The 10,168-nt window shown below is 47.0% G+C and overlaps 2 protein-coding genes across 6 annotated transcripts; one reads left to right on the forward strand and one right to left on the reverse strand.

The window, feature by feature from the left end:
* The first annotated feature begins 544 nt into the window (after positions 1-544).
* On the forward strand, positions 545-1,916 carry LOC108025694 (keratin-associated protein 6-2). Of its 2 annotated transcripts, none has more exons than XM_017096232.3 (3): positions 545-635; positions 1,068-1,425; positions 1,495-1,916. In XM_017096232.3, the coding sequence occupies exons 1-3, from the start codon at positions 624-626 to the stop codon at positions 1,857-1,859; spliced, it is 735 nt and encodes a 244-aa protein (XP_016951721.1). In that variant the 5' UTR covers positions 545-623; the 3' UTR covers positions 1,860-1,916. The 2 variants fall into 2 exon arrangements, with proteins under 2 accessions (XP_016951721.1, XP_016951720.1); XM_017096231.3 differs by having other exon boundaries at positions 1,068-1,431; positions 1,495-1,889.
* Positions 1,917-1,918: 2 nt separating this feature from the next.
* Positions 1,919-10,048, reverse strand: LOC108025691 (acid phosphatase type 7). 4 transcript variants are annotated; one of them, XM_044092947.2, is made up of 5 exons: positions 9,642-10,043; positions 5,111-5,274; positions 4,466-4,809; positions 2,243-2,804; positions 1,919-2,175 (listed from the first exon to the last, which is right to left on the reverse strand). In XM_044092947.2, exons 1-5 carry the CDS (start codon positions 9,778-9,780, stop codon positions 2,035-2,037), a joined length of 1,350 nt encoding a protein of 449 aa, XP_043948882.1. In that variant the 5' UTR covers positions 9,781-10,043; the 3' UTR covers positions 1,919-2,034. The 4 variants fall into 4 exon arrangements, with proteins under 4 accessions (XP_043948882.1, XP_016951716.1, XP_050745457.1 ...); XM_017096227.3 differs by lacking the exons at positions 4,466-4,809; positions 5,111-5,274 and adding an exon at positions 2,863-3,373 and having other exon boundaries at positions 1,922-2,175; positions 9,642-10,039; XM_050889500.1 differs by lacking the exons at positions 1,919-2,175; positions 2,243-2,804 and adding an exon at positions 3,485-4,365 and having other exon boundaries at positions 9,642-10,048.
* Positions 10,049-10,168: the final 120 nt, after the last annotated feature.

The following is a 10,168-nucleotide window of genomic DNA, read 5'->3' on the forward strand; positions in this document are numbered from 1 at the left end:
TCCAAATAATATATTTTTCTTTATTATATTATTTATTATTTATATATTATTTCCCCAAAAGCCATTAACAGACTAACTGATTGATTGTTTCCAAGCTTACTAATAGTCATAAATATACGACTTTATGAGCTATAATTATCTAACAATGCAAGTTGATATGGAGTTTCTGGGGTTTATGGTTAAAATGAGTACTATTTATAAGAATTTTCATATTTTTTTTTAAATGTTTTTAATATATTCCTATACCTTAAATATTTATGAAACGGGTTCAGTATCATGAAGTAAAATATTTTTAAAATTCTAACCTGAGGATTGTGGATGTTTCATTGAATCATAATCTTAATGGTTGTTAAGATGGAACCCTTCACCATGTCAATTGCCCAAGTGGCTCGTGGCATGCGTCATAAAGCCAGTCCGTGAGATGCACTGGGCTCCAACTTCGCGGGTCTCTCTCTCGCTGGGACTGGACTCGCATTGGGCTCGTTGTTCGGTGGGTATAAAAGCGACTGCTGGGCCGGCAGTGGAATCATTAGACAAGTGTCGAACGGCGCGTGCGCAACCAAGTCTTAGAGGAGCAGTTAGCCACCAGTGATCAGCGAACACCACAAACAGGCGACCACAACATGAAGTGCTTTGTAAGGATCACCAAAGGATCTCTCTTGGATACCAATGGATACCAACCAAATCAGAAATATAGCAAAAATTAAGGAAATCAGTTGGATAAAGTGATTTAAAGTTCTAAAATATTGATTTTCAAATGATATTTGCTCCAAAAGTGTTTTTAATGTTTTTTTTTTTTATACAAATTTTTTTTTTGTAAGCCAGTTGTCAAAAAGTTAAAAAATTAGGAATCCTGACTATCTTAGTTTCTTCCTTTAACTTTTTTTTTTATTTTTTTCACTAGCAAAGATATATCAAAAAGGATAGCCACTTGGTTTCAAAAGAACATTGAATATTTTGTGATGATGATTTTGGTGACCTTTTACAAGGCATAGTAAACCATTGATTCCCAACGAAGTTCCCCCACAAACTATGATCCCTTTTGGTGACGTTTTCCCCCCGTGCAGTTCATCCTGATAGCGACGAGCCTGGTGCTGGGTGCCTGGGCCCAGGAGGCGGCGGACTCCGACCTGGAGCAGGTGGCTTCGGCTTCGGCTCCCGAGGCGGTGGCTGTGGAGGATCAGGTGAGCGCGGCCAGCAGCTATGCGCCGCTGCAGGATAAGAAGCAGGAGAAGCGCTATGTTGGTGGATACGGTGGCTATGGAGCAGGATACGGCGCGGGCTACGGCGCAGGATACGGCGGCTATGGCGGTTACGGAGGCTATGGCTCCGGCCTGGCCGGCGGATACGGAGGAGCCTACGGCAGTGGCGTTGGAGTGGACGGCTACTACAACCCGTACAGCTCGCGATCTCTGGGCGGACTAGGTGAGGGTGAGAGTGTGGGAAGGGGGCGGCTGGGACAACTTAATGACCGCGGATGTCTTCCTCCTCCAGATGGCGCTGCAGTGGCCGGCTATGGAGGTTATGGCTCCGCTCTCGGTGGCTACGGATCCGGACTGGGCGGCTACGGCTCTGCCCTGGGTGGCTACGGATCGGGCGTGGGCGTGGGCGGCTATGCTGGCTCCTACAACTCGAATCCCTATGCGCTGTCCTACTACAACAGCAGGCTGGGCGCCGGAGCCGGCACTGGGTATCCGTACTACAACACCCGGTTCGGTGCCGGAGGCTACCCGTCCAGCTACTACACGAGCAACTACGGCAACAGCGTGGTCGGCGGCGGACTGGGCGCCCTGGGCGGAGTGCCGCCCATCGGATCTGGCTACAACTACGGCTCCGGCATCTCGGGCACCGTCTACTAGACGGCGCCGGAGGGTGCTGGCCAGCGCAACGTTCAAGATCTAAGCTAGTGGAATTTATTTTTTTTCTTCGATATTTTTTTCTAACTATATTTTTATTAAAAGATGCTATAAAACAAAAAGAATCGATACGTCATTGTTTAAGTAGGGATTTAAGCGTGCAGTTAGGTCTTTAATCTCATTGGGGAGGCGGATAGGAGCCATGCTGGTCCTTGATCACCCAGAAGGAGTCCACAATGGCGCCGTCCTGGTCGTCGGACACCTGCTCGAAGTGCATATGGGTGCCGTTGTGCGCCTTCAGTCGGGTGTAACCATAATCCTGCAAAGGTTATAAAGTGAAATAGTGTTAATCTTAAAAAATCCCAATCCTCCAGAGATTCACTTACATTGCTGTGGTAGGCATTCCATTCGGGAAGTTCGTGTGAGAAGGGCTCGCGCTCCTCCTTGCAGCCGGCGGAACCGGTGATGATCTGTATGGGCGCCTTGGGATTCGTGTACGGCGCCTCCGCGCTGCCATTGTACACCTTGTAGTTGTAGATTGGCCAGAGACGCGTGTAGAAGTGCTCGTGCGCAAAGATCTCCACATCGACGCCGTGCTTGAAGAACAGATCCTCCAGGCCGAACCACTTGAGCATGGGCAGACCCTGGCGGATGTACGTCTCCAGCTGGGCATTGCAGTCGTACTCCTTGTCATCGCTGCAGTACATGGGTCGGTGGCCGTAGGTGATGATCCACGGACGTTTGGCGCGGTTCTCGGGCAGATTGGCCTCGGCCAGGTCGCGCTCCAGCCACTCGAACTGCTTGGTCAGCAGCTTGAAGCCGTAGCTGAGGAAGTAGTAGACCTCCGTGGAGAAGGAGACGAAGTGCACGGGTCCCAGGTTAAAGCTGTACCACAGGCTGTCCGTTTCGCCAGGCATGTTGAAGCGGGCGCGGTAGTTGGAGAAGTTGCTGTGGCAAAAGCAATGGAGATTAGTTTTGAAGAGGATCTTGAGCGTGCACTACTCACTACTTCTCCTCGTGATTGCCCGGACAGACCATGTAGGGCACATAGGCAGCCACCGATTCGATCTGCCTCATAAAGGCATCGCCCACGGCCGCGTTGGAGGTGTCCATGTCGTAGGCAAAGTCGCCCACATGGATGATGGCATCGTACATGCCGCGCTCTGTGTCCTGCTGCAGGCGTCCCATCGACTGGGCATTCTCGTTGCCCATGTCACCAAAGATGGCCAGCGAGGGTGACCACTTCTCGCCCGCCGGCGGCGTTTTGAAAGTAAAAACGGACGACCAGCCCAGGGGACTGCCGCAGGAGTACTCGTACCGGGTGTCCGGCTCCAGATCCTTCAGCTCCACATTGTGTATATACTGGGTGCGAGCCTTCTTGCCGCCGTCCACGAACCGCTGCCAGGTTCCGTTCACTATGGTTAGCTTGTCGTTGAGGTAGTTCTTGGCGAACTGGACTAGCGAGGCGTTGGGGGAGCCGCGCGTCGACCAGGTCACGGTAATGTCACGCAGGTTGTCTATAAAGAAATTTACCAGCTGGGATTAATACTTTGTCTATATCTTAGGGAGTTCTTCTTGTTTCCCCACTTATGTATTATTTCTATGTTCCAAATATCAAAAATGCCACATTCTCATAATCATTCTCACTCATCGGTGGTTTATTGGCTTCGTTTATATTCTGATTACATTTGATTATATTTATATAGTCATGTGTTATAAGATATATGGTTTAAGCTAAGTACTCTTAATACAGTAAAATACTTCAGCTTGGATTGTGGTAAATATCACAGGTTTTCAGTTGAGATCTGGCGCGGAGACGGGCTCATATGGTCCATGCTTGTCCTTGATCACCCAGAAGCGATCGATGACCTCGCCCTTCTTGTCGTCCGACACCTGCTCAAAGTACAAATGAGTGCCGTTGTGGGCCTTCAGCCGGAGGTAGCCAAAGTCCTGGCTGTGGAAGGCGCTCCAGGGGGGCATGCGCTTGAAGAACGGCTCCCTGCCCTCGTGGTTGCCAGCAGCCCCCGAAATGATGTGTATTGGAGCACCGGGATTCACATACGGCTCGGCCAGGGATCCATTGAGCACCGTATAGTTGTACATGGGCCACATGCGCTCGTAGCAGTGCTCGTGGGCCCACAGCTCCACATCCACGCCGTACTGGTAGAAGAGTGGCTCCAGGCCGAAGAAGTCCAGCATGGGCAGTCCCTTGCGCACAATGGTCTCGTGATTGGCGCAGTCATCGCCGTTGTCATTGCTGCAGTACATGGGTCGGTGGCCGTAGGTGATGATCCACGGACGCTTACGGCGATTCTCCGGCTTGTTCGCCTCGATCAAATCCCGCTCCAGCCAGTCGTACTGCATCACGATCTGCTTGATCCCGAACTGGGTGAAGTAGTAGACCTCCGTGCTGAAGCCGATGAAGTGCACCGGTCCCAGGTCGAAGCTGTAGAACATGTTCTGTGTTTCACCCGGCATGCTGAAGCGATTGATGTAGTGCGAGAAGTTGCTATGGGTCAAAGAAAACATATTTATCGAATTTTGTTGATGAACAAAAGAAATGGCGCCCAACGTGGAAAGAATATGCTTGGTTTTGGAGGGCCACTTACTACTTCTCCTCGTGGTTGCCCACGCACACCATGTAGGGCACATAGGCGGCTATGGTCTCCACCTGGCGCATGAACTCGTCGCCCACCTCGCCGTTCTCCCAGTCCATGTCGTAGGCGAAGTCTCCCACATGGATAATGGCATCGTACTGGCCACTCTGCGTTTCGCGTTGCAGCGCTGGCAGGGATGCCGCATTGACCACGCCCATGTCGCCGTAGATGGCCAATGTGGGCGACCAGTCGCTGTGCTCGAACCGTGTGCGGAACCAGTAGGTGGCGGACCAGCCCAACTCACTGCCGCAGTGGTACAGGTAGGTGGTGTTCGGCCTTAGATTCGAAAGAGTCACCTGCGATCGGATAGGTTCAGGTTGGATGTTCGTGGGTTGTGGATGGTGTTCCTAGCAGAGCCCCTCATAAATTTGACCAACAACATTTACAAAAAAAAAATATTTTTAATATTTTAATTTAAAAACTGAAAGCAAGTGATAATGAAAAACTTAAATTTCTTTAAATACCTCTCATATCAAATTGTATATGTATGAGGGCAAATGTGAAACAAAATCGTAAAGAATCCTAATATTTTAGTGGTATAGTTGGTATATTGAAACATATTAAAGACTCTGGGGCTCTTGGTGCGCAGTTACTCACACGATGAATGTACTGGGTGGCCTTTTTGGCTCCGCCGTCCACGAATTTCGTGGGCATCTGCGCCGCCTTCACTCGACGATGCAGTCCATCGATGCCGAACTCGCAGATCGATTCGTTGGTGTTGTCGCGCGTGTTCCAGGTGACGACAATGTCGAGCACGGTTTCTGCAGGAGCACACTGATTAACTGGGGATTCAACACTTTGGAAGCCACGTATTTACAGACATTTTTGGGCTTAACTAACTTGGCCCACAAATTACCGTAAATGATGCGAAATAAATTTGAGCTGTTCAGTTAGCAAATACTTGTAACTTCTTAAGATATATGTTAAGAAAATCGTATGTCATAAAACGAAATGTATCCCAGGCAAGAAAAACAATTGAAAGTTCAAGACATTTATTGTGAATTTACTGTGTGTTTAAAATACATTTCAGTAAGTAGTCCGTTTAGCTGAACTTAAAATGCACTTGGTACTCGGATTTCGCGCACTTATTGGAAATAAAAAGTAGTTAAAAATGGATTTTTCCTTTTTGAATTCAAAAGGGAATTTTAAGAAGTTTTTAAATATTGAACTCTTAATTTATAAGGGTACAATTTTCACACACTTTAATGAGGAATAAACAGTAGTTAAAACCGATACACCTTTTTATATTTAGAAAGAAAATATTAAAAAGTTTTGTATCATTAACTCTTTCTTTTAAAAGGATAAATATAATTGTTCTTGTAAAGAGAAATGTGGCTATATACCGAAGGAATATTGAAGAAGGGTTTATAAAGTGGTCAACCCTTAAACCAAATACATTAAAATAAATTGTGGGAAAAACAAATTAAACCTCTGTCATATTCAAATACCATATTGTTTCCGAGCTGTCCACTATAGGATAAAATCCTCTTTAGCTCATACATGATAATAATAATTAATCTAATCACTTTCAACCAGCAGAACCCGAGTACCATTTGTAAAACACATATCAATCCAAGTATAGATTCAAAGTTCTTGGTATCAGCTCATTCTAAATGCTGGGTTGGTAAAATTGGCTAAGTAAAAAACTGCGGTTTGTTCCGGGCTGGGGCTGAGAGATTCGGATAAGGAATGTGCCACCCTTATTGGTATAGCTTGTAAAATTGTGATCGAATCAGGTCGAGGCGAATGTGCGCTACTAATACTGCTAGTTGCTATTGATAATGCGTGTGATGCCTTGCGGAGACTCCTTTAGCTTCGATTGTGGTTCGGTTCCGATTGTGAACGCATGAGTGTTCAATTCCGGTAGCTGCCGTGTTTGGATTTCACCAACCAGAAGTCATCGATGATGGCGCCGTCCTTGTCGTCGGACACCTGCTCGAAGTGCAGGTGGGTGCGATTGTGGGCCTTGAGCCGCGTGTAGCCGTAATCCTGGCTGTGGAACGCGCTCCATTCGGGTATTTTGCCCTTGAACGGCTCCCTGCCCTCCTTGCAGCCGGCGGATCCCGTGACAATGTGCACCGGAGCACGTGGATCCTCGTAGGGCGAGTCCTTTAGCGTGCCATTGCGCACCTCGTAGTTGTAAATGGGCCAGAGTCGCTCGTACGAGTGTTCATGCGCCCAGATGGCCACGTCCACGCCGAACTCGTAGAGCAGCGGCTCCAGACCGAACATATGGACAAAGGGCCAGCCCACCCGGGTGAGCGTCTCCGAGTGGGTGCAGTCGTTGTCGTTCTCGTTGCTGCAGTACATGGGCCTGTGGCCGTACAGGATGATCCACGGCCGCTTGGCCCGGTTCTCGGGCAGATTGGCCTTGGCCAGATCCTCGCGCAGCCAGTCGAACTGGAAAACCAGCGGCTTCAGGCCGTAGTTGAGGAAGTAGTAGACCTCCGTGCTGATGCCCACGAAGTGAACGGGTCCCAGGTCGAAGCTGTAGAACAAGTTGTCCGTGCCGCCCGGCATGCTGAAGCGGGCCCGATAGTTGGAGAAGTTGCTGCAACACGAACGATTAGAGCCTGCTCCCGGCAACGTTACTCTCCTACTCACAACTTCTCCTCGTGATTGCCGGGCACCACCATGTAGGGCAGGTAGGCGGCCACCGACTCGATCTGCCGCATAAACTCATCCCCCACGCGCGCATTCTGCGAGTTCATGTCGTAGGCAAAGTCACCCACATGGATGATGGCATCGTACATGCCGCGCTGCGTCTCCTGCTGCAATCGGGCCAGGGACTGGGCATTCTCGTTGCCCATGTCCCCGTAGATGGCCAGCGAGGGCGACCAGTCGACGGACGCGGAGGGCACCGTGCGGAACTGGAATACCGCCGACCAGCCGAAGTCACTGCCACAATGGTAGGCATAGGTGGCATTCGGCTTTAGGTCCCTAAGCGTCACCTAAGCGGGGTACAAGATGAGTTTTTCTATCTAATCTCTCCAAATCGATTTACTAGTGGGTCGATAGTGTGGTAAACCATAGTGAGATGTAGGAGAATATTCTTGATGTTCTTCTAACTGACTTTACTGACAGATAGTATAGTATTAGTACATTCAAATTATGTCATAATCAACAATTAATCCTAGCTTTTTATTAAAAAAAATATTACAAAGCTGTTCATGAATCTCTAGACTTTAAGTCAGCTAATATCCTCACTATACTTGGCCTTTTCCTTAAGTTAAAAAACCTAAAAAGATTCTACGGTAGCTATTTTTCGTTAAATGTTGTTTTTAAACAATTACCTAAAACAGAACTACTGCAGATTTTATCATTTGTGTATCTAAGATAAGTTAACGTAACGAAATGGGTAAACATAAAACCATTTCTGAAGAGAAACTCGAAAATGGTCCTTCAAACCGGATATTTTGCTCTAACTTTTCAAGGATTGCATCTCCTGCACTCTCCCACAAATCGACCCACTCAAATCGATCGAGTTCTCCGGCATACCCTGTGGATGAACTGCGTGGCCTGCCTGTGGCCGCCGTCCACGAACTTGCTGGCCGTGCCACGGGCCTGTTGGGTGAGCTCGGCCTGTCCGGCCACCAGCTGGCCGTACTCCACCACGCTGGCCGCACCCACTTCCGGATCCGGCGGCAGGCTGCGCGTGGACCAAGTGACGACTATCTCGCTATCGGTGTGTTCTGCTCCAGAGCAAAGCGGATGTCGGGAAACGGGCGGAAACGAGCGGAAAAGAAAAACAAACTTGAGCTATTTGGCCAAAGTGGAGGTGCTTCGAAAATAAAAGGAAAACGAATAATGCCGCTTACAGTTTCAAATTTGGATTAAAATCATTTCAACAATCATATATAAATATTTTTAAAAATTCTATTATAAATCTTAGTTGATTTGGCAAAGTATTAGCAAAAGACGTTTTAAGAACCCAAAGTTTTTGAATCTGTACGGGCACCAGGGTCATGAAATCTTTCACGACCAAATATTATTGTTTGATAATCTATTATTTTTGCTTTGATGCGAGGCTCTGTTGTTTTTGTTTTCTTATCGCATCCCCAGAAGAAACTAGAACACAAAGCACAACGGCTCGAATGACGCTCGCCCTTATCGACAACTGGGCCCCCATGGGGAGCCAAAGTCTATGAGTTTTTCGAATGCATTTCAGGGTTTACCCAGTAAGTTTGCCAATGTCCACGTTATCGTAGAGTGTATACACAAAGCTGCACCAGATAAGGGGGATTAGGGCGATTTTAGGGGGAGTCACCTGATTAGGTTCGATTTTTTCGCCAATTAAGGTTGTTCGGGACCATGTTTACCAAGGCACAGATGTAACTTAATTTAATTGCTTAGAAGTATCGAATTTCTATTTCCCCAAGTGATATATACAGGTTTTTTGTTAAACCCTTGTTTATCTTATTTTTTGTGGATAGTGATCATCAAAATTACAAATGATCAGTGATAAAACTAGTAGTTATTTAGGAACATTTTAATTCCAAAGTTCTTAAATGATATATGTATGCATATTCTGCTTATTCACAATCATAAACAAATACTGGTTACTGTTTGCAATTCGTTGGTTAAATTTTATTGCTGAATCAGCAGGAAATATTTTAGAAGCAATGGAATTTCGAAAAGGTTCTTCTATGAAAACCAAGCAGATAAGGCGCTCTTTTAAAGACTAATTTGATTTGTTTTTACTAAAAATTCAAAAATAAATTGTGGAGGCATTTGTAATCACCAAACCCTAATTAAGATCAGCAGACACAGTGATTGCAAAAGTAGGGAGTGAATCTGGGCGGTATCGAGGGGAAAATATAATGATATTGCTCGTTAAACACCCTGGGAATTGCGCACTTAACGACGAACATGATAACTTTAAGTAAAAAATGAATTTTTAATTACTAGAATAACCAGATTCCACATTTTAAGCATATATTTTTAAAATAATATTCTATAAAAATCTTGAAAAAATTATAGAGAAGCTAGGACTTGAACCTAGGAGCCTCAAGATTTACCACAACAGAAATGTCACACAGATTTTTCTCAGTGTCGAGTAGAATAATAGAAATGCAACAGTGCAGGTGGAAATAAATTTACATAATGGCAAAAGCGTTGCAGCACTCACCTCCAAAGGCCAGATGCACTTGCTCCGGCTGGTAGTGGACGATGTTGACCTCCGCGGTGGACGCCTGCTGGAAGGCGGCCAGGATTCCCGGCAGCAGCAGAAGCAGCGACGCCAGCAGAGGCACTTCCAGACGCTGCATGTTTACCGTTGTGTTGTTTCTCTTGCTTCGACAGGTCACAGTAGCGCCGTCAGCAATAACATTGCCAAATCACAACTGCGTCGTTGGCGAAGTCCGACACTTTGTTCCGGGAGTCACGGGGAATGGAAGTGCAGCGGATTTGGATTTGGATCTCTGGGGAGCGACGAACGCCGCTTGCGGGAACAACAAAAATGAGCAATAATATGGAAATATCCAGCAATTTATAAGCGCAGCAAAACAACAACAATCCGGGAGCAGTGTGACCTTGGGTGGAGAACTGCAAATGGCGGGATATCGATTGTTGGCTCCCCGCAGCTATCGATAGAGTTCGATAAGTGAGCGCGCGCTTTGAACGCGTTTCGAAAATGAATAATCGGTAAGTGACAGA

The sequence above is a fragment of the Drosophila biarmipes genome, chromosome X (assembly GCF_025231255.1).
Source record: "Drosophila biarmipes strain raj3 chromosome X, RU_DBia_V1.1, whole genome shotgun sequence".
Lineage (NCBI taxonomy): Eukaryota > Metazoa > Arthropoda > Insecta > Diptera > Drosophilidae > Drosophila > Drosophila biarmipes.

Bases quoted from the DNA above. Each gene is read 5' to 3' on its own strand.
- LOC108025694 (XM_017096231.3), top strand. The intron at 1,432-1,494 runs GTGAGAGTGTGG...TTCCTCCTCCAG, and splicing joins TCTGGGCGGACTAGGTGAGG to ATGGCGCTGCAGTGGCCGGC.
- LOC108025691 (XM_017096225.3), bottom strand. From the start codon at position 9,780: ATGCAGCGTCTGGAAGTGCCTCTGCTGGCGTCGCTGCTTCTGCTGCTG. The intron at 8,206-9,641 runs GTGAGTGCTGCA...GCTCTGGAGCAG, and splicing joins AGTGCATCTGGCCTTTGGAG to AACACACCGATAGCGAGATA. The intron at 7,465-8,011 runs GTATGCCGGAGA...TACCCCGCTTAG, and splicing joins CCACGCAGTTCATCCACAGG to GTGACGCTTAGGGACCTAAA.